Source organism: Haliaeetus leucocephalus, unplaced genomic scaffold (genome assembly GCF_000737465.1).
Source record: "Haliaeetus leucocephalus isolate CR32 unplaced genomic scaffold, Haliaeetus_leucocephalus-4.0 Scaffold773, whole genome shotgun sequence".
Classification (NCBI taxonomy): Eukaryota; Metazoa; Chordata; class Aves; order Accipitriformes; family Accipitridae; genus Haliaeetus; species Haliaeetus leucocephalus.
Genome location: NW_010973209.1, coordinates 1247004 through 1270965, shown reverse-complemented (window position 1 = coordinate 1270965; position 23962 = coordinate 1247004). Strand labels below are relative to the sequence as shown.

At 41.7% G+C, this 23962-nt stretch overlaps 1 protein-coding gene across 1 annotated transcript; it reads right to left on the bottom strand.

Moving 5' to 3' along the window:
- Positions 1–1915: 1915 nt before the first annotated feature.
- KCNJ5 (potassium inwardly-rectifying channel, subfamily J, member 5) lies at positions 1916–21893 on the bottom strand. The gene is made up of 3 exons (XM_010581385.1): positions 21830–21893; positions 12835–13781; positions 1916–2262 (listed from the first exon to the last, which is right to left on the bottom strand). The coding sequence occupies exons 2-3, from the start codon at positions 13772–13774 to the stop codon at positions 1916–1918; spliced, it is 1287 nt and encodes a 428-aa protein (XP_010579687.1). The 5' UTR covers positions 13775–13781; positions 21830–21893.
- Between the last annotated feature and the right edge of the window lie 2069 nt (positions 21894–23962).

The following is a 23962-nucleotide window of genomic DNA, read 5'->3' as shown; positions in this document are numbered from 1 at the left end:
ACTAAAATGAGACCTTTTTGAAAAATAGTACTCTCTCCAAGTCTGCAAGATGCTTTCTAGAACTGACGAGCATTTCAAATGAAGTTATGTCACTTCAAAACTTACTCTATAACATAATGGTAATTCCTATATCCTGGAGGCCAAGCTGACTGCTGGCTCTTAACATGGTATTAAGTACAACAGAGTCATGCCAAGTTCATTTTCCCGCCCCCCTCAGAAAGAAACACAAATTTCTCTTTTATCTACATTGTAACATTAGGTCTCTAATTAAATAGTATCTCTGACCCCTACAGATAGTATTCTCTTTGTTTGCATGTCAATAACACCACTGCTTTCTATTTCCAGTTTATCTTGTCTTTGTATTAATATCAAGAGGCAAAACCATATTTAAGATCCCTAGTGTACAGCTCAGTCCATCCCTACTACAATGTATACTTATTTCATAGATATACATATGGTCCTTCCTATATGTAAAATAACTCTTGCATATTATGTATTCTCCAAGAAATAAAGTTCCATTTTGATAAAGAAGTAATCTGCAGGTATCTTTTTTTTTTTTCACCAAATTTTGGGGGGTAAGGAAAGAGATTTTCCCCAACAAGGCCATTTTTATTCTGTGTTGTTCAAATTTGTGGAAATTTTTCATCTCACAGACTAGATTTCTTCAGCCCTTTTCTGGACATGACAGTCCTCTTTGGGGAAGTATGGTTCTATGCCTGTCTCTTTGTAAAGACTGAAACTGTTAACTCAATTTGGTGCTTCACAGGAATAGCGATCTTAACTGAGCTGCAGGAGGAAGCATGCCTAAAACACTTGAAGAAGTTACTGGCAGGTTAGCATTAGACCTCCAGAGATGTTATTGATTGCCACTGACAGAAGTGAGGAACTGATCCTGAAACACCAACTAACATGCTTGCACTAGCCTGACCAGATAGCTTCAGTTATGTCAGTGCATGTTTCCATTAGCTTTAGGAACCTCAGCATCTAAACCTTTACTTTAAATATGTACTTTATAGAAGAGCAGAGAATTTTGCAAACTGTTACTTACCCAGTCTACCTAGTCCAGGGACTCTGTCTGAAATTCCAGAACATTTCAAACTCCCAGATGGCTACTTACTTTGTTTTAAATCATCAACCAGAACAGAAACTGGGACATCCAGGCCAGAAAAAAACCTTCACTGGGGCAAGATCTAAACTTTCTCTGATCATGAATAGCCTGTGAAATGTGTCAGAGATTCCATGAAGAGTATACGAAGATAGCACTTCAGTTTGAGAAGACAGTCAAAAACACTGGATAAACATGCTAAAGGTTTGCAGGGAAAGTTGTCCTGTTAATATCAGACATTTTGCAGGAAATAAACCACAACGACTGTGACCCTGGAGGAAAAGGCTAAAATCTATTCATAAAAATCATGAAGGCAAAACACTTCACACTACATACCAGGGAGGTTTTTTTCCTCTTCTTTTAATTTAGCAGTAACAATGTCTACAATACATTGACCCACAAATTAAGTGAAGGTATGAAACCACATTCTTCATACGGAGATGGGACATTCTGGACTTTTACTTTTTAAATACCCTCTCAAGGGGGAAGAGTTCTGAACATCCAATGAACATCTTTTGAAACAACCAGTGGTAGGAATTTCGATTTTAACAGTGATCATATTTAGTGAGCCTTGTCCATAGAGATCAAAATGCTTTGCAAACAAGTGCAAAGCTCAGAATCTCACTGTACAGATAAAAGGAGAGGGAAACTGAGGCACAGTGCTGTGCAGTGACTCGCCAGGATCAAGCAGCAGGCAGCAGAGGTCTGGACGTAAATCTCAGCTCTCTGACTCCCAGTTAATTCCTGACTTGCCAGGCCCCAGTTTCCCAGTAAGTGTAGGTGGGTATCTACTGTCCAGCAGTTCAGGTGTTATACAGGCATATCTTCTTTCACCTCTCCCGCTGTCCCATTGGCTCCATTCAATCCTGCTGGCTCCCTGCCTTCTTCCTCTTCTTCTTCTTCCCCTTTTGCTGTCTCTGCTTCTCTGCCTCCGCTCAGAAGGGTGGCACTGGAGAGGTGGCTGAGGAGCTGGCCTTCCCGGCGGGACTCGGCCAGCTCTTTGGCACAGCACACGGGAGTGTTGGTCTCATAAGTGCTGTGGAAGCTGTTATAGTCAACTTCGTAAAAATCCTTCTCCAGGGTGAGGACAGGAGTGAAGCGATGCCCCCACAGCACCTCGGTGTCCATGTAGGAGCTGCGAGCCTGGCAAGTCATCCCTAGATGGAAACAGAGGGATGTTAAATGCAAAGCTTCCTTACATGCTCACCCAACCACTTCTTTCATTTAAAAGCACTTTCATGTTATCTCCATACCTGATTGCTCTGGGACACAGAAAAGGTCTTCGCTTAATAAGCCTCACAAAAGCCTCTACCATGATAAAAGCTGAGCACTCAAAGGAAAAGGGATGGATTCATCGCCGCATCTTCAGACTGTTTCCTGAACCTTGTGCTTATGGGTTTGAAGTCTGGTACCACTAAGCAGCTTCTCTCTCTCCTCATATTGCCTCTGTTGAGGTGTTGCTTGCGTGGCCAATACTAACAGCACTTCTGGTGAATTGTGCTAGAACGACATCCAACCCTGCCAATGCACCTCAAATCCTGACCCACACAAGCCCTAAGTGGAATGAACGACTGCCCTGCACTCCCACTGTGTCTGACCCCATCCCTCCTCAGCTACAGCAGTATCAGCAATTCCTTCCTGCACTTAGGATAGGACGCCAAGGCGTACAGCCTGAAAGGCTATACGGGCTATATATAGGGCCAGTGATTTGTATGATTATATATAGGGCCTAGTGATTTATATGGCAAGCTGGCTTTTAAATACCTCTGGAGGGTTCAGTCCAACTGTATTGGGTTGGCAGAACCAAAACCCACAACAAGACACGGTCAAGATCATAAGCATGTTGAATTCCGTTTATTAATGGATTGTGGATTGAATGAACAGTGGGCGATATGAAGCTGATATTTGTCAAGCTGCTTCTCAGCCCCAAGGATCAGAGTTTATTTATTTACTTTGACAAAGTTTAAAGACAAGCTTTGCAGAGCAGGGATAAGCATTCAGCGTTGGCGTAACTGCGAACAAATTCTCTTGGAATCACCTGCCAATGTCAAGGCTGACTTCTCTTCTGAATGTGTCTTCTGTTTGTCCAAATTATGTTATGAATTTGGAATTAATTCTGGTGAAATTTGGAAAACCTGACCTCACAAAGTCCTCCCACTGTTCTCTTTTGGAGGGTGAGAGATAGGCCTGAGTGGAATACATGCAAAACATACACTTGATCCGGTTCCTGACCAATACTTCCAAGTCTAACTGCTTCAGCCCAAAGTACATAAACAGAAATCTAAAACAATGCATAGGGGGAAAAATAGCAGTGTCAGATGCTTCAGGGAAGAGCATATCATGTATTCTCCCCATGTGAGCTCAACTAAGTGACTGAAATCTCAGAGTAATCAGAAAACTCCTTTCCTTAAAAAAAAAAAAAAAAAAGGCGCCTTTGTGAAAAGACAAATATTTTGTTCTCATAATTGCTACAGTCCATTAAAAGACACCCACACAAACAAGTTCTCTGGAAAGCTTTACTTGTCTCTTACTGCTTTCCTTAGTTTAAAGCTACCAGGCCTGGAGTATATTAGTTGCTTTTGGTTCTTTAAAAGAGAGAAGAGGGATGGTGACACACGCAATACTGAGAAACTTCCAGTTCTGTATCACAGACTGAAAAGCCAATTTTTCCCCCCAAGAAGATCTGCAGGAGTATTTGCTTCTGGGCAGGAACAACAAGTACAGAGTTAGTCACAGTGTTCTAGCATGCCTGCTTCCTGGACCGGAAGGAACCGGGAAGTGCAGAGGCTGCTATGAAAACCACGATAATGGAAGAAGAAAATTACCCCAAGTGTTTTTGCCTTAAGGAGAAGCGCTATTGAGGTACAGTGTCTTTGCAGGAAACTATCAGCTTTTGCTTTACAAGTGAAAAACAGAATGGAGACCACTCCTGACTATATGGTGACACTACAATGTGCAGCATCACCTGCCCTGGACTCCTCAGTCCTTGAGGTGAAGACTGGTTAATCCTCACTCCCTTTTATCAGCTAGCAAAGAGCAACTCAATGCGCAGGCAGTTCATGAAGTCCTGCTAATGTCTGAGTCCTGCTACAGTTTTTCTCAGGAGAGCTGTGTCACTGACACTTATCATCCTGTTGACCCCCCTGGGCAAGGGCTTTTACTACAGGCTGTTTTGAGGGTCAGTAATGTAGGGCTGCAGGGCTAATCCCATTTTCTGATGCTCCCTCATGCTGGGAGACCAGAATGCTAGACAACCAGCAGCATGTGCACGTATGGTAAGGAGACAGTTAAAATAAACTAGCCCTTTTCCCTTTCAACAGAGCTGGTTTGGCACCAGAAATTACAAAGGCCTTCAAGTCCCCCCTCCAAGCTCCGAGGGCTTTCAAAGCCCAGCAAAGAGAGTAGGAGAGGAGACCCCTCAGGCCCATAGGTTTAGGTCCCGTGATTGAACTGGCTAATTCTTGTCATGGCCTTCCAAGTGCTGCAGCTGCATGAAGGTATCATGTAGAAGTCCCCAAGGCCAAGATGGGGTGTCCCTGCTAAATGGGGGGGCCTGAGGCATCCTAAGGGAACTCCTGCCTTATAATCAGGGCCTGAAATAGCTCCTTCCCTGGGGGGAGTACCTGACAGTGAGCCTGAACTCCAGAGACACACTCATAGTTATCTCCTGCTGTAAGTATTCAATTAAGGAAGGAACAATAGAAAGCTTTCAGCAACCAAATACTGCACACTGCCAGCTTCCTGCAGTAGCTGCTTTCTGTAACCCCAGGGGTACACAGAGCCAGCACAATAAGACAACTTGTAATTGCTCCATAATCCCATTCAAATATTCCTTTTTAGCACATGTGCAGTGGTGTTTTAATTGCGTGGGGACATACTGCTTGGCAACTCCTACATTACCCAGTAAACAACAGCATTGTCTCTGCTTCAAATTCCATTAAGTGCCTGCTTTGCAGGCTGCCCTGTGCTCTCCAGCCTGGTTAATTAATGCATCTGTAATGTCCCTAGCTAATTATTGCCTCTGTAACTGCAAAAAGATGACAGAAGAGGTGTGGAAACAATAAACCTTACTTTTATTAAGAGGACATGGGTGCTGCTACTTTCCACTTGCATACAATGTGCCCCGTGCCCTTTGTGCTCCGAATATCTGTTTCAGCTTGCAGTGGGGCGGAGTAATTCACTAGACTAAGATCCTTCATACGTGGCTGTGGGCTTTCTGCAAAAATCAGACGTTTCATTTTGTATGCCTTGCTTATCCAAGTCCATGGGACATCTTGGGTGTCGGGAATCATTAGGCTATATGCTCCTATCCATCAAGTACCACAGCAACGCTGGCACTGCTGTTCTGCTTCAGTGCAGTAGCACTGTCTTGTGCAACCCTGGAGCACTGACATTTTGGAGAGCACAAGAAACTGAGGGAGATTTCAAACTCTTGGAATTTCTTGCAAAAATAATCATAGTACTTATGGCCCTGATAAAGGCTGTTAATCCTTTTCTGAAAGTAGATATAACTACACATTTTGGGTTTAAATGGAACAGATATTTGGTATAGTTACAGAGAAGTGGTAGTTGGTGGCTTGGGCATTTTATTTAAGTAAGCTTCATGTCAAAAGAATATCCTCATTTCCCCTTTGTCAGTCTAAGTAGATGTGCTTAAAAACTTATTTAAAAATAAAGTCATAGAGATTTTTATTTCAAGTGTATCATGTTTTCCAGATAGTAAGACCATTAGAAGTTTAATTTTCTCCTAAACAATCTGGTTTAAAAATGAAAAAGTATGTTTAATATAAATTTGTACAATCTGTCAGTTGCGGAAAATGTGAAATGATATGTGAAATCTTCAGCTTTAAAGTTTTAGTTACAGCTCTCTCGTCTCTTAATTCAGCAGCTTAGCTTTCAGTTGCAAACAAAACTCAATTTTAATTGAAACCAGAAAAAAGTTTCTACAAAGTTATAAGCAGATGCACCAAGTTTTCAATAAAGCTGGAACCAGTTCCAGGCTTTTTAGAAAGCTGGAGACCAGAGGACTGTCTCCTGGTTTCAAGTTCTGCAATAAACATTTCATAGAGTTTTAACGATAATTTCATTACAGCAGAATCCTAAGAAGTGGATTTTTTTTTTTGTCTGTTGGCTGGAGTCACTGCATCACAGATCAATAACAGAGTTTGTGCATGTTCCTGTTTAAGGCAGCCATAGATGGCTTCCTAAACGGCTCATTTCTGGTTTCCAGTAGATGAAAAGATACAAAATATATTGCTATGTGTATTAAACCAGGTGTTTCATTACATTCAATAACAGAGAAAGTCACTGAGGAAAGACTGGTGTGTAAAATAGGTGTCAGGGAACTCTACCAATAAGGCACTTTTCTGTCATCAAAATCAGTTGGGATCAAGCAGCTTATATTTTATCAAAGATAAAAGAATGTTAATACATGCTGACAGAAAGCAGTTATTTGATGGCTCACTCAGTAAGGAGCCTGGTTTTTCTGCAGCGTACTCAATGGGAATTGTAGGTTTCAGAATGTTTCACTGCTTGCAATGCCACTGATCATGCAACTGGAGCAGACGCTTCTGGCTCTGCCACACTGCTTGGAGAAGTGGAGATTGCTCCTGATTTCCAGGTCTTGTATACCCTTAGGTCACCAGTTAAAATCAAACTTCATTATGACAAGCCAAACCTAACTGCATTTGCAGCTGTTTGGTTATCCAGAGATGAACCAGCAGTCTCCCTCCAACTGTTGGAGGATGCGTATTTTTGTCAAACATACCATCATAGCCAGTGCTTTTACTGGCAGTTTAACGGGAGAGGGCAAGGGGACCACAAAGCATGATCTACCAACCCAAGAAATTGCCGCAGGCTTCAATGCGATCACATCAACAGTATAGTTGAACCTTTCAGTACTGCTACATGGCCTGAACTTTCTCAGTGGGTAGAGATATCCCAACCCCTGGGGCTGTCAAGACAACATTTTTCATCAGCTTAAAATTAACTCTCCTCATTTAAATGCCACAGAGCTCAGTGATTATCTGCTGGCAAAATGTCATGTGGATGCTGACTGTGTGTTTGCCATATTTGCTAGGCTTTCTCTGCAGTTCAGACACAGATACTGCTGGAAGTGGTTTCACTTCTCTGTCCTTGTTTTCATACACTATTGTATGCAGGGTGACTTTTCCCCTTGTAATGGATGCACTAAAGCTGCATAATACATACTCCACTCCTTGAGCTGAGCTCCACCTACATTAAAAGAGTACAGAGAAAGAACTGGTGGACTCAGAGGTATAGTGACAGACTGATGTAAGTTAGGATGGCAAGGAGTAGTTATAAAAATTTTAAGTTCTATCACTCTAATTAAGCAATATGTGTCTTTAGATTAGCATCAGCATTTGGATGGTTATGAAATTTATTAGTCCCTTTGCGTTAATTAGACCAAAGAACACTGTAACCTCCAAAAAGTCAATGTTCCTCCAACTTGAAAAGGAATATTAGAAGGTAGGAGCATGGTCCTCCAATTACTTGTGCTTGTCTCCTTTAGAGGAGGACATGTCTGGGCTTGATTCACTTTGATTTTTATGCCAGAGGAGCGTAATAGGATTTTAATTTATCTGAATGGTCTCCAGGCATGTGAAAGCTCCTAGGCACTGGAAATGAAAAAAAAAAGAACCTCATGATTTAAAGATCTTAGATTCAATTGCCAGGTCTCTACCAGGCAGAACCTCAGCATCAAGCTCACACCATGTAACTTTAGGCCCCTCACAAAGCTATTTATAGTGATTGCAGAGGCACCTAAAATGACTAGCCTGCCAACTTCTACCTCTGGAGGACAATTCAGCTGATGAAAAGAATGACTTGAGACGTCTCTCTCTTCCCTATAATTATATAAGCGGTTTCTGTAACAGTTCTGCAAGGTCCTTCTTGCAGAAAAGAAAACTTATTTATATGCAAAATGCAAAACAAAACAACAAGACAACCCAAACCAGATGATGAATGCATGAAAACTCCACACCCTTCCTTTGTTCTCCCATGAAAATCATGATTAATTTCAGGTTATCTTATGTTGTGACTACTTCTTTTGGTCCTATATTTACAGCCAGGAAATTTTACTAAGTCCTCTGTAAAGGTGAGTAAATTGAGGTGCAAAAAAGCTGCTGTTTGCCTACGCTCTCACAGGGACAGGATGAAGTAAATTACTTCTAATCATTAAACCACTTTTTATCACACAGACTCTAAGCTAGAAATATATATGCCTATCCTAGAGTTTATTAAAACTTCATTTAGTGACTGGACTAATCAGGCATCTGGACTGTCTCTTGTGGCTTATTTAATAGTGGTGGGAAAAAAGAGGTAATGAAAACCAGTGAGGACCAAGAGTAAAGTAACAAGCACTGCTGTCTCTATGCCCAGACAATAGCACTGCTGGACCCTGTAGATACAGAATGAGGTTTGCAGGACAGCTACTGATAAATTAGGTTTTGCTTAATTGTCAGTAAATAGCAGCGGAAGGGTAAAGTTGGAAGAGAAGAGACCCTCTTCAAATTATCCGCCAGAAAGTCCTGTAGGATATGCAGACTGCGTCATCATATGTGATGGCTTACAGGGGGAAAAAAAAAAAAAATTGGACTCTCCAATGTTCTCTTATCAAATCAGCCAAATTCTTCATCAGAACCCAGCTGACTCTGCATGCACATGGAAGGGGGACCTAAATCTCCACTGCTCTTCTACATTCCAGCAGCCTTGCTTTATACACTATGTTCAATTCAGGATCAGGAGGGTAAGGGCAAGAGGTTTGGCCAACAACAGCCTAGACCTATTCTGTCAACAGGGTTGGCTCTCATTTTTTATTGCTACTGTAGGAAGCAGAAAGGCAGTGAAAGCAAAAATGTATTCACTTTGCAGATAGATTTTCCACCTTCACTTTCTTACCTTTTATTGCAAGTCAAATTTGAGCCAGCTGATCTTGACAAGTGTCCCTTTCAGATAAGGCAAAAGAGAATTAATTCCCTAAAGTAATCTCTGTGACTAATTCATTAAGTAGGCACTGTGAGTGATGCTGCTGCTTTCAAGATGCGCAGGAAGCAGCACTGGAAGCCAGAACACTTGTCATCTATATTGATTTTGTCTTTACAGTGGTCATTTCACTCAGCAATGATCACAACAGATCTGCCCAGAAACTTAGTCTCCCTTTGGCATTTTTAAACCTCTCGCAGAGTCACAGTGCCTCAGCCATACTGAAATATTGATTGGAAAGCCCCCCGACAGTGGGCTTTCTGCCGCAGCTGGCTTCCTGGGTTAGTCAGTAGAACAGCTGTGGGTCCCTGGAGAGCTCTCACTAGAATAATACAATGTTTATTTTCTTTTTCAGCAAAATAAAAACATTGCATTTTAGGCTGGCTGGTACATTTCTTGTGTCTTGTGTGTACATTCTTCAGTGTGTTGTTATTTATCCTTTTAAAAATTCAAGTCAACTTGAAAACAAAAACATGGGTTTAAAACACAATGTTTCACTTTGTAAAAAAAACCAAACAACTTGAAGTGTTTAGGAAATTCAAGTCAACTTGAAAACAAAAACATTGTTTTGAACCACAATGTTTCGTTTTGTAAAAAAAACCAGTGACTTGAAGTGTTTCAGCTCTTCAGAATTTATTCTACACTTTTTATTTGAAACTGTTTACCATCTTTGCCTTTCACTGGATCAGAATTAAACCTAAATGTCAGTAAGAAGAGTTACTTGTTTGAGTTACTTGTTACATTACATTTGTAATATGTGTGTGGTTGGTTAAAGCTATTGGAAATCATTATAAAATTGCTGTCCCAAACTTTCAGTGGAAAATATTCATGCTTTTAGTCAAGACATTATGCTTAAATTTATTTAGTCATTTCTACGTTGACAATCACCATTTTGACCTGCTTTCCAAACACCTTCTGAAAAAATATAACTGCCTTTTCCCCACCAGTGCAGGATGCATTCATGGTATGATTTGCTGTTGTCTGTAAAGACGGAATAAGTTTCCATTAATTTTTACTCCTCACAACAACTGCAGAGCTGAGCCATCTCTGAGACAGCATGCAGGACTCGCTTGCCTCTTGTGCACCATGAACAGAGCTGAATATGCTGACCAGTTGTACCTCTGAGCACTGTGATGGTGGTTCCTCATTTTTCATAGGGGTTACTAAGGGAACAAATGGTCTGTTGCATTTTTATACTGCCCTGAACCTGACCAGGTTGTAACAGTGTCATGATTCAATAGAAGTGACACTGCGAGTAAATTACACCATTCCTGAAAGCAGATGGGGCTTGAACAATATGACAGAAAGGAAAGAACCTAAAGAATTTGCTTGGAGCACATTTCAAGGTATGGAGGTAGGGATTAATATCCCCCAAACTGCTTTATCAACATTACGAAGTGTGAGGACAAAGCAGGAAAGCACAAACACTGTGCTTCTGCAAGCCACTCTCATTATGGCAAAATATCACACCCCCCCCCCAGTTACCATATGTCATTCAGAAAACCATCTTAGCCTCTGAATCAGATAATGGCATCATCTGAGGTCCACTCTGCTCTAAGTTCATTGCAAACTGGCTCTTCTAGCTCCAATTTTGGAATTTCACAGCCTGTCTTCTGAGACCAGAATAATTCATTTCCACAGATGTGTGCTCCTTAATATCATTACACACTGGCCTGTATAATCCCTCTGGGAGAGGAGCCCATTTGTAAAGCAATATTATTCCTATGCCATGCTTTTAATTTTGAGGCTGTTATTGATAATGACTTCCTCTCACACATATCTAGCAGAGGCTGAGCTTTCATAAGAGGAAGGCAGTGCAGTAGCTGTTCAAACAAAATTTGATAGTGTCACTGTGTGATGAGGAAAGAGGCTTTGGACAAACAAGGAACTGCATTCCATGCTCAGATTAGGAGGTTCTAGTATCTAGTAAATGTTTAAGCTACAAAATAAGCTTCCATCACAAATCTTTGCCTTTGATAGTCTTTTCCACCCACCCTTTCTTTTGCCACATCCCTACAATACTCTGCTGCAAAAGAATATTTGCCTAGTAATGCCAAATGAATTCCACTTCTACAATACAGTACTCCAACCTAGGTACAGTGCAATCTATACATAACCTCCCATTAGCTCTGTTTGGAAAAGTCAGCTATTGCTATTCACCTAATGCCTAAAGGGAGATACTGGGAAACTCAATTAGCTCAATAGAGAGCTGTCTTTAAGAGCAAAGGTCTGGGATGCAGGAATTTGAGAGACTATTTCTCTTTACATCTGGCTCTTAGGAGAATAACAAGGACAAATCTCAAGAAGGGGACAATATTAATAGTAAGCAAAGGCCAGAATCTCTGAGACAGGGTGCTGATACCACTGACACTCATATCAAGCTGAAAACCCTTGCTAGTGTTTCAGAGAGAACCCATGCCTCATCAAGATGGAAAAGAAAATCCAAACACCACCAACAGAAAAAACATGGGTTCGCAGTGTCATCTCCTAATCAAAATCCTTAAACACCAAAGGGCAAACCTACTTATAAAAGCTTTTTTGCATCTCTGACTCTTTCTATGTTTCCACAACTCTAGATAGCAATTCTCTCCTCAATACTGCCTGTTGCCCCATTCCCCTTAAAGGCCCTGATTTGTCCAAGGCATGCTGCCAACCCCAGACTCAGAAAGCCTGCCAGAAGGAAGCGTCAGCATCTCAGGGTGCTTAAACACACTTGCCATGCTAGAAGCACAGCAGACAGAGCCTGCCAGCTCCTTCTCAAAGCCTAGAATAAATGAATTAGCTGCAAGTGGTAAAATGACCCCATGGTGCCTTGTCTTTTAGGTGAGACTCCAGAGTCAACCATCCTCCTCCCTAACCAGACCCATAGGAGATACACTGCATCCCACCTGTGGAAGGGAGCCTGGAGACCTTTGTGGCCATCCATTCGCTCAGCTTGAGGCACACTGTCACCTCCCTTTTCTACACCTTGGAAAGCTGAGGCACACAACTTTTCCAGATTTATTATATACGGACGCAGACTTCTTTCATTGCCTGCCACAAATACACCCATGGAAGGAAATCTGGAATCAGCTGAGTATATCTCCTAATCTACCCATTACACAGCATTGTTTTAAGCTGTTAAACAGCTGCTGGGTTGCAGGAGTCACAAAAGCAGTTTCTGCATTTTTCCTCTTTGAGCTCCTTTTGAAAATATATGTCCTGCATCATGTGCAAGTCATTCAGTTTCAGCACATGCTGTTTTATGGGATATAGTAATACTTGGGCACTTCCTTCATAGCCTCCATTAAAAAGCATCACTACAGCAATACCTAAAATAGCACAGTTACAGCCAATTTTTCATACAGAGGAGAAATGGAAAAAGATTTGTGCCATGAATTTTGATCACAGGAAACAGGGCCACAACAGACCTCATTAATTCCTTTAGTCCATTCCTTTTTTCCCATGGATCAGTTCCCAGTGATGATGGACAGCTCCTCGACTAATCCCTTCGTCTGAATCCCCGACTTATAAAAACAGTGCGAAACACTACAACATGAGCTAAAGGACCCATCTTTTAATTGCTAGTTACGTCAGACCACAATATCCCACCTGAGTCAGACACTAGAGAAGGACAAATCCCAACATGTTCTCGATCCAGGTGACATTGACAGTAAATGCCAAACTGCACTCCATTTTTCCCCTTCCCCCCTCAAAATTGTGACTGATTTTTGACAAGTCCTTACCTGTTGCTTCCACCATTCCTTCCAGGATGACCACAATTTCAAACTCCTCCTTCTCCAATTGGGTGCGTGACATCTCCCAGAAGGGGCTTTTCTCGTTGATTTCATGTGAGATGATAAGAGGTGACACCAGGAACAATCTGTCATCTCCAGTGTCAAATCCCACGTTGATGTCTGTTTGGTTCAAGGGGATAAACTCTCCTTCTTTGGTCTGTTTGGACTTAATCAGTTTGGCTCTAATGGAAGCCTCGACAATGTGGGAATTGCGGAGGTCTCCAACACGGAACATGAGACAGAGCTTCTCATCCCTCATGGAAATCACTGCGTTGTTAGAAAACATGAGGGTTTCAGCCCTCTTCTTTGGTTGGCTGATCTTGACAAACATGCATCCCACCATGAACGCATTGACAATGGAGCCCAGAATAGCCTGGATCAGGAGCAGTACGATGCCCTCTGGGCACTTCTCCGTTATGACCCTATAGCCATACCCAATTGTTGTCTCAGTCTCGATAGAAAACAGAAATGCAGAAACAAATCCACTGAGATTTTCAACACAGGGGATCCAGTTCTCATCTTCAAGATGGTCCAGGTCTCCCCGGATATAGGCAATGAGCCACCATATGAACCCAAAAAACAACCAAGTGATGGTATAGACCATAGTGAAGACAAGAAGATTAAAACGCCACTTGAGGTCCACCAGCGTAGTGAAGAGGTCACTAAGGTATCGATAGGTTTCTTGGACATTTCCATGGTGCACATTGCACTTGCCACTTTTCTCCATGTAACGCTGACGTGGCTTCTTACCTTCTGCTGATATGAGGCGGGTTCGGTCAGTGGCAATAGGGACATCATCCCGAGCCTGTTTGGGAATCTTCTTAGGCTCTCTGGACGTAACTCCGATGTCCATGTCCTGGTTCATGAAGATCCTAGAGTCTCCAGCCATGGCTGGGCTGCAGGAGAACAAAGAAATAAAGTTTAAGATAGGAGGAAAAAAGCTGAGACAAAAGCCATTTTGTTTTACTGTCTGAACCATTACGACACACCAGGACAACAAACATTGCAAATATTAATGTTACACTAACAAACTTTGCCCCATGCTGGTACAGGGCTGGATACAGGCTGATTCTACATCAGGAAAGCTTTTTGCTAGGGCCATGTCTTTCCTCCTAGTATTGTTTTGGGAAACACTTTGAAAGGCTTCAGCACTTCTCTCACAGCAGCCACTTGCTATATATAACGCTGCATTGTTAAATACTGATTCATAATAATACACAGTCTCTTCAAACATGAACCAGCTGCCAGTCACTTTGCTCAATGCACTGCTGGAACCTCAGAACATATGGTGATGGTCATGGTCTGGGAGTCATGAAATAGGTAAACCTTGTTACAGTTTTTTGGCTTTGGGGGGTTTTTTTGGTCCTCGGGTTTTTTTTACACTCAAAATTTGCTTGAGATCACAACTAGGAGCAAAGTAAAGATACATCAGCTTATATCTTCAAGAAGGACTGGAGTTTTTTGATGCCTCAGGTTTTGGGTGCATACCAAGAGAAACCTTCGAAATTAATAGAACACGCTGAGCACCACTGTCTACCTAGATCTCACATAAGTCTAAATTATGCATGAAGGTTTCCCTTACAGTCAGCAGAGAAAGGCACCTCCAGGGATAATTCAGATTTCAGGAGTGCTTAATCACCTTCTGGAAGTACCCACCCCCTCCACAAATTATTTTGTGGGAGCTTGGGCTCCAAATGTGAAACAGGCATTTAATTTAGCATCTTGAATTACATGTCTGAAGGTGTCATGAATGCAGGCCTACTGTTAATCAGATATATCAGAACCTACCCCTTTACTTCATCTGACATTAGACAAAAACACCAGACACTTTTAGAAACCTAACAGACAGCTATTAAAAAACTCACTGTCAACATACAAAACTATGCTTAACAAGACACAAATAAATAATACAAAACGATGGCTGCAATGATTCTTGCAGGCTATAATGTAACATCCTGTTTACCAAGATGATTAGATACTCTTTAAAAAAAGCCACACATGGTCCATTGAAAAATGAGTCTTGACTCTGAATGCAGGGCACAGACAAAATCTCTGTGAAAGATTACCTAAGAAGCCTTAGGGATATCAAAGACAGCGTAGCAATATTCTCCATGGCGTTCATTCTCTGCATTGTCCTCTGCAAATCCTATTAAAACCTAACTAAATCTGTAACTGCTCCCTGTATCTTTAATCTTCTTATGCGTCTGTGAATGAGCAAAGGTGTAGAGATACAATTAAGAGTATCCTGGGAAAGACAGTTTTAAGATTGAGCAAAGTAGCTTCATCTTTTCAGTATTAAAAAGCACAAAGGGTGGGCGGGAAGGAAGCAGAGGCAGGATGAATAAATGAAGCAACAAATTTCCACTTCCATTCTGCTGTAGCCAAGTCTGGTTAACAGCAAAGAATTACTCTTAGCCCTTGTATAAGTCACCATCAATCATTACTCCAATGAAGCAGCCAGAGCCTGTTGCTGGAACCATACCCGCTGGCTCCGTTCACTAGGGAGCCCAGCCATCTGTCCACAACACACTCCCAAAGCTTCTTTTTGCTGGCAAATTTGCCTGGTTTGAAGGGTTTGGGCCGGGGCTGAGCCCATGCAGCCCCAGGAAGGGGTAAATAATAGGGATTAATGATGCTGGGATGGTAAGTTAGGAGGAATTAGGTTTGCTACCCCCACTGCATATGACCCTGGATGTGGGATAGATAACCCCAGCACTGTGCTGTTCCCCTCCTCAAACAGCAACATCAAGGATTTGGGCAGGATATTAATCCCTACCTCTATTTCTTTCACTTCTGAAGGCAGGACTTCTGAGAGCTGGCTCATGGTATATTTAGATACATCTTCAGCCATTTTCTACTACTTGTTGCAAACTCAAATGTCTCGGGCCATTGGTCTGGCTCTCTGCTGCCTTATGGTGTGTATCTATTTACATGTGTGCAAAGTGCCTGCTAGATGCTGTCAAATTATAAGGGTACATATTGACTCTTACTTCACAATATGTGAAAGCATATGCCAAGTGCAAGTCAGAATAATCACATGCTTTTTTTTTTTTTTCCTCCTCTTTAATAGGGGAAGAAGCATCCCATCCACTGACTTAAAGAGAATTAGGTGCAGAGAAGAACCTCTTTGCTTTCTTCTGATGAATATAACTTTTGATCTTTCTTTGCATTGTTTGATTAATCTAAAATTACTCTATTTGGACTAAAAAGCTTTTGATCAATCTATGTGTAGAAATGTAAAAACAGGCAAGTGTTGCATGTTTTCAATTTAAGAAGAATTGTTTTAAAGATAATTTTGTTATAAAAGTTATGTTCGAAGCTGAGTTTCACTTACACTGACACTATGTAAGAGAGAACAATCAATTTCAAGACATTAATCTCTAGTGTAAGGTTTCATATTTTAGATTCATGCCAAAGAGACCAAAAGGATCTTGAAACATATTAAAAAGAACAGAATAGAATAAAAACAATCAAAAAGCCTAAATCCCTAGAAATATCACTCTGGTGAAGCAGGCTAGAGGGACTGCCCATTAATGAAAGTACAGGGAAACCTGCTTTAACTAAAACACTCAAGGGACTGGCAACATCACTTTTCTAATGCTACTGATCTTTAACAATAGGTCAAGTGAAATCTTTCTGGAAACCTTCAGGAACACCTTACACAAGTGGTCCATTAAAGCTGAAAAATTCCTGCTGTATATGAACTTTACTGACAGCTTCAGTGGCATTTCAATTTCTCCTGATATTTAATCTTAAACTCTCCCATCATAGTATAAGCATAACCTCAGTACATAGTTATTGAAAATAATCAAGCAGATGAATCTTTGCGTTAGAGTCTTTAAAAGGAATAGTATTGGTTAGCAGTTTGAGGACAGGTTTGGATGTCTGAAGGCTAGCCAGCTTTCTGTTCCAAATGATTTCAGTATTTTTTCTCTTATTCTGAGCAAATCACTGCTTTTCCCTCTGCCTTAATTCCGCAACTGTAAAATTTGTGATACGGATATGAATGGTCTGTGAGATCCTAGGCACAAGAATCTTCTAGGAAATCTCTATCATTCCCTTATTATTTTAACTGCTCTGGGAAACTTTAGCACAAATGACAAGATACTATAAAAGGACCACTATACCTATGTAAGGATTTGGTTAACTCCTTCATCGTATAATATACTGCCACTGCTATCAAGCATACACATCTTTTCCAGATAATGGTAATTATGTGCAAGCATCTCACAGAGGTTTAGGCTTCAGTTTGTAAATCACTGCTCCCTCCAGCAAAGAGATTTGTGAGATGAAATTGCCTCTTATAGTCACATGCACCATCCTGTTTCATTGGTATTTACCATCTTTGGTTAAACGAAGCCAAGATAATAAAAATGTCACTTTTGTACAAAGCTGCTTTCCTTTTGGACAGGCTACTGCAAAAGGAGATGTGAGTCAGTGTATTATCAAGCTTGCAAAGAGGCTTTTTATCAGACTTGGTTTTGCCCAGACGACAGTCTCAGGGCAGGCGGTGACATTTAGGACTCTTAGATTTGCTGAAGAAGAGTCAAGCTGGGGTTAGCTAAGTATCTTCAGGAGGCATTGTTTTGCAGAGCTGTCTACAAGCCCTGCCTGACAGAGCTGCAGTACCTCCTGATAGCTCCAAGTCTTCAGGATAGAAATTTGCTGAAGACATCGCAGAAGGTAAAACGAGAAAAGTCTGCAAGAAACTTTTTTCCCCTGCTGACCATGGTAACTTTTTCAATTCAAATAATTGCTGGCCTTGCTTAAGGATTTGCTTCTGGAGAGGTCTAAACTGGCAGGCAGGAGGAGTTTGAAGACATGAATTTGTCATCAAGTTTGTTTGTGCAAAATAATACTTCTTGTTTGTTTTAAACCTGCTGCCCATGTTTTCTTCCGTTATGAGAATAAATGAGCAACTGTTCTTTAGTAAGCCCTCCACACCTTCCCAAATCCAGATTCTACTTAATTCTGTCATCTCTTTTCCCAGAGAGAATCCTATACTACTCAACAAGCAGTCAATACAGCAGTACATACTAAACAGATCATTACTGAAAAACTTGACCTGGTTCTTTTGCTCCCTGTTGGCCTACACCACATAAACCAGAGCCTAGGTTACTGTCCCCACATTCCTCTGGGGCACATATTCTCCTTTGGGTTACACTGCTGCAAGAGAATGAAATTCTTAATTGACAGACACTAGCAACATGGGAAAGTTGGTAGAGGAATAGAGCAAATTAAAGCAGTAGCACCCAAAGAGAATAAAAGCATTGATTGCTGAACACTGTGTGCTAGTGGAAAGATGGAGGAAGAAAAAATATTAGGAAAAGATGGCCTTTGACAATCTGAAGATAAATGGCTATTAGATAGGTGCTGACTGACAGGTGGGGCTTTGTTTTCCCTGAGAAAGGCATCTTTCCCACTGTCCTTTTATCTACTGCCTGTGTATGACTGAGACTGAACAGTCAACACCACCAACACGAGGTTGCCTTTGGAGGCATACATATGCATGCAAGAAAAAAAAAGGCAGGTAGATTTTGTGCAAATCATGTCATCCTTCAGTTTTCTGACTTAGATTGTGGTGACTGCCTCTTTGGAATGTGCTTGGAGATCCACAGGGGAAGGGAATGATGCAGAAGAGTTATGCTGTTCAAAACCAGGGCAAAACATTTAAGGAAACTGTACAAGAACGGAGACCCATGGCACTTCGCTAATAAACATGTGGTTCAAAAGCTCCCTCATCCAAATAATTGCCTTTCGAAGTGTAATCTCACTCAGCACTGAAGTAGGAGGATGCCTCTCATTTCCTCTTTGAGTTTTCATTAAGTTACAGCACTGCTTTTCTAACATGCTGACAGGCATGATTTTACAACGGAGTTCCTCCGGGGCTAGAGGAGACACCCACCCACCAGTACACAAAAAAGGGTGACTGATGATTAACTAGGCAGCTACTAAAGAAGCAGGATGACTTTGTGCCTGTTACAGAGCTGAGCTGATGATGCCGTCTGTCTGCTTAGCGCTCATTAGGCTCAGAAATACTGAAACAGAAGGTGTTCGGTCTTTCAAAAGAAAATACCTTGTAAGAAAATCTCTCTGGGTAGGAAGCTAATATGACACAAAGAAAGACAGAGCTTATGGACGTTTGCACTTTACTTTTATCTGCTAATTGCCTCCCAATCTATCCTTCTCCCCAGCACTGCTGGATAATCACAGTTTGAATATCCCTGAGCCCTTTCATTGTCAGCTGTGAGGTAGCAATGTGGCCCCCCATTCCGAGAGTATCCAAATGTTTCACAGTGTTCAACACAGGTATCATGTGCTTTAAAATGTTATTTATTTATTTATTAAGATCTGTGGAACAAGGAAGTGCTTTATTTCCCATATTTCAAGATGGGGAAGTGCATCACAAAGACACAGTTGCTTCTTCCACACTCACACTGGGAGTCTGTGGCAGGGCAGGGAACTAAACCTAGAGTTTCCAAAATCCTGAATGAGTGCCTGTTATCACCGCACCACTCTTCTTCCCTTCCACCAATTCAGCAGCAGTGAATACAGTCCCTATCTGCTTCAGGTGTGTCTAAAGATTACTCTGAAAAGCCTATATAGCCTGATCTATCAGCATGAATAACCTAGCAAGATTATTTCTAATGCCAAGAAATAATGTTTCTGTTCTCTCAAGTACCTACAGGTTTCAAATAGATCTTTTCCTTCCAACTATGCATGAAAGTATAAAAAATCCCATATGTAACACAAGTTTGCAGTTGCATTAAATTGACTTCAGACCAATGCAGAGAAGAGTGGAGAAACTAAACTGCAATGAGAATACAGACTGGGGTGGGGGTTTCGGTTTGTTTTTTTGTTGTTGTTGTTTTTTGGGTTTTGGGGTTTTTTTTTTAGAAAAAAGATGAAAACAAGACAATGCCTTATGAGACATCATAACTACCCAGTGTACAGGCTATAACAATTTGTTATAGAACAAGGACTGGAGAACATGGAGTTTCCACAACATAAGGGGTATCTACTACTTGATATACCACAGTTCAAATGCATAGGGTGGATGAGAGGACATAATCCATGTAACTTTTGGTCACTTACCTTGTACTTCACTGAATTAAAGAAGTTGAGCATGAAAAGTCTGTGTGCAAAGGATGCAATCACAATATTATACTCTTAGGTGTTTGTCTTAATTTTGAACAGTCAAATGATATTTTCTTTACCAACAACTAAAGCCTGAAAATAAACCAGTTTGGTCCTTCTACCTCCAAGGAAGTGACTCTGCCTGAGGCACTCTGCAACCTCTCTGTCTCTGTCCCCAGACTCTTATTTTTAGGGGGACCTTATGGCATCCTTGAAAATTTGACTGTTATCTTTCAACCAACACAACTGAACAAAGAAAAAGAGACACTTTTGTCCTGCTACTGGCTGTTTACACACAGCACACACTGAATATTGGGGAAAGCAGAACCTCAATTCTAAGAGAAAATCCTGCCCTAAGAGCACCAACGTTCTTGTTCTCCATTGTTTAGGTATTTCACCATTATAGCAACTGAGAATCACTATGTAATCCACAGCTGTCTTAAGTTCAAAGATTAATTGATCAAATGCAGGCTCTTTCTGCCCCAAGACATTCAACAGTGCTATTGATCGCATTGTGCAGACCACAGAAGATGAGTCACAGAGAGACAAACTGACCTACCTAATACCAAACTGCTGGTTAAGTGCCAATGCTCACCCCGAATGTCCGAGTGGCTCTCCTGACCTCAAACTGAATAGAAAGTGGGTGACTTTTATATAAAAAAGTCAGAACATGACTCCAAAACTCTGTCTTTTTCAGAGTCTGTAAATAACTGGGCTGGAACCTTCCAGAGATGGAGAATTTTCTCTTGTGGGAACCAGAAATCATCCTGATCCTTTATCTCCAACTGAGTAGGAACAGGGGGGAAAGAACTGAACCCCAGAAGTGAAGTAACTCCCCCAACACAAACACTGCCAGACACACTTCCCACATACTATGGAAGATACTGGTTGCTTGGATTGGTCAGAGAACTAGCAAAAGAAGCCAGTTTTGCTTCCCTCCAAGCTACTCTACTATAAATCCAAGGTAGTTGTCTACTTAAAACTAAAAGGGTGCAGGAGGAAGGACCTGCTTGATTACAGAATCCCCAAAAGTCAGATGGTAAGCTTTTTGGGACAGGGACAGTTTCTTCCAATTCTCTACTGGTTCCTGAAACTCTCTGGTCAAAACCAAATGAGAGACATGCTGTATAAAAGTTCGCATGTTACTCCCAGCCAGCATGTGCTAATACAAAAAGGAGGGCTCCAGGCGCCTTTTTGACCGACGCAGCAAGACATTGGTAAAAAAATTAGTCATGCTTTTACCTCCCAGAGCCATAAACACCCCTAGGGATTCCCAATGCATTAAATTGCCTGTACTCTCCAAGGGCTGAACATGCCACTTCATCGTCTGGAGACTACACTGCAAGGGCTCTTTAAAACCTAAGCTGACTAGTAAGTATCCTAATTATAAAAGAATTTAATCTTTGACTCTAGGTGAGGATTATGGAGTCACTTCCCCCATTTCAGGGCTGCTTACTGATCAGTCTCCCCCTGTCCATTGTATTCCAGTGATCTCTGCTAATCTGGTATCTGAGCAGTTCATCATTTTTAATGTCTTTTTCTGCATAACACCTTTACTAGATCTGGCAGTGCTTTTGCCCAAGATCAACATCTAATCCCCGGCTTCCCAAAGAGTTCCCTAGCAGCTGGCGAGTTAGACAACAGCACATCTCTAGCTTGCACCCTGGCAGGTTTGGGCATAGAAATCTGGTGTTCAACTAACCTAATACCTCAGCCGCTTGTCCTCCTGCCTTCTGGGCTCCTGATCCTTTGCAACCAGAGAAGAAAAGAAGTGGATTGGAAAAAAAACCAAAACCAGGTAACTTACTTGCTAAGAGCAGCTCTGCATCAGTCTTGTGCCTTGGCACTTCGGGGATACCAGACGGTGACAGGACTGAGAGGTAGGTAAAACAGCTGCTGGAAAAGTGTCCGATCCATGCCATCACCAGATTGCTGGGGTCGTCTTCTGATCCCTGGACTGTCTCCTTCCTTCTTCCCTCTGCCTGTTATTAGAAAACATTTATGTGGTGCTGAAGATTTAAATGTTCATGCCCCTGTCCCTAAGTATCCCTGATCTCTCTTGCTCTGTCAGAGCTGACACGGAGCGCTCCAAACCCTCACCCTCCACTGCTGCAGTGCTAGTTTTGCCTGTCAAATGCCTGCCTCTCCTTGCTCCTGCTCTCTCCCATACAAATGAATTCTTGGTGGCATAAAGCTTTTTAAAGGGCTGGGGCAGAGGGGAGGGAGAGGAGAGGACTGCGTGTGATGGGGAGCATCATCTGTTCTGAATGAGCAGCCAAGGGAAAGGTGCCGGGAGTGAAAGCAAAGAGGGAGGGGTTTAAGCCGCTGCTTTGCACAGAAAGGGCTGGCTGGGGAGGGGGAAGAGGCGCGTATTCGGCGCTTTGAGAAAATGCGAAGCGCTGTGCTCCCCTGGCACCACCTGCTCTTTGCCCTCCTTGCCAGTTCCCCAAGCTCTGTGCGTTTACTTCTTGCCGTGCCCGCTTCTCGGCTCTCCCCTTGCCTGGGTTCTGCTTTCCCAGATTACTGGATGAGCTGTCATTTTTTTAGGGGGTAGGGGCTGTGTTCTTGTTTTAGTATCACACAAACAGAAAGCATTTCCTAAAAAAGGAGGACTGGGAGAATGCAGAAGCTGCACATTTAACAGGGAGCACATGTGTACACATTCATCGGCACTGTGGAAACTCTCTCTTCCAGGCTGGACCAAGGAATTTGGGAAAAGTGGGGAGAAGGAGACAGAGCGTAATTCCTCTGGCGCTCTTCCCCTGCCTGTCAACCATCAAGCTGCCGAAATGGTGTTTGCCGACTGAGTTGTGTTGTTTGCCTGTGATCCAGCTAGTCCCAGGGAACGCTCTCAAAGCTCTTCAGTGGTTTGCCTTTTTTTTCCCCTTTCTTTCTTTCTTTTTCTTCTTTTTTTTATCATTGATAATACCACACTGTCTCCCTAGCTTACTAAAATATTTCCTTTTCTGAAAAGCAAACATCAGGCCAGCCGCATATACAAAATAGATCTGCCTAGTGACTACAGGTTGCCTTCAGGCTTTGTTGCCTTGTTCCTCTAATCTTGTGCCCTCATCATCCCTAATTCTATTCCAGGGGCCACACACATTATAGCCCATCAGAAATGCTTTCACAGAAGATTTTCTGGTCAGGAAAAGAGAACTTGTCAAAACCAAAGCACTGTACAGGAATGTGTCAGTATTGCTGGAATCTGAAAGCTATTTTCCATGTCCTGCTTTGAATGACTTTCAATATTTTTTTTTTTAAAGTCACACTATCACTAATGAAATTTGTGAGCATTAGAATGACATTTTTATATTTTACCGTATAGAAGTTTTGCAACTTATAATTTGCATTCTAGTTTTGGAACAGAAAAAATTGAACTAGTGGAATTTCCTGTAGATCAGAAAATCTGATTCCTAACCATCTTAAATCTAGGATACATAACAACTTATTATGGAAGCTAGGCTGGAAAAGTTCAGACAGACATGCTAAAGAAAGGGAAATAACCACAGCTCTGAATATCATTAATAGTCGTATTGCACAGGCGATGGGGTTAAAAAAGCACATCTCGGTAGACATAGCACTTTTTACCAATGTTCTTGTCCTCTGATCTGTATGTGGAGGTTGGATCTGGCCAGATGGGATAGGAATCTAGAGTCAGACCAAGGACTTAGGCCATTAAAAATGAGTTTTGCAAATATAATTTTGCTTTTCCACTTGTTAGTTTATATTTCCCACTTCACCACAGTATAGGTGATGAGATCAGACTAGCCAGTTTGACTCCTGTTTCGCATGCATTAGAGCAGTGCCACCCCAGCTAGGTTGCAAAGAGCATAAAGGACTAAATTAAAATCAGCAGTGAAACTATTTTCAATTAAAGGCATGGTAATAAACTGTTGATTAAATCCTATGAAATTATGTGAGATCTTCCTGCTCATAA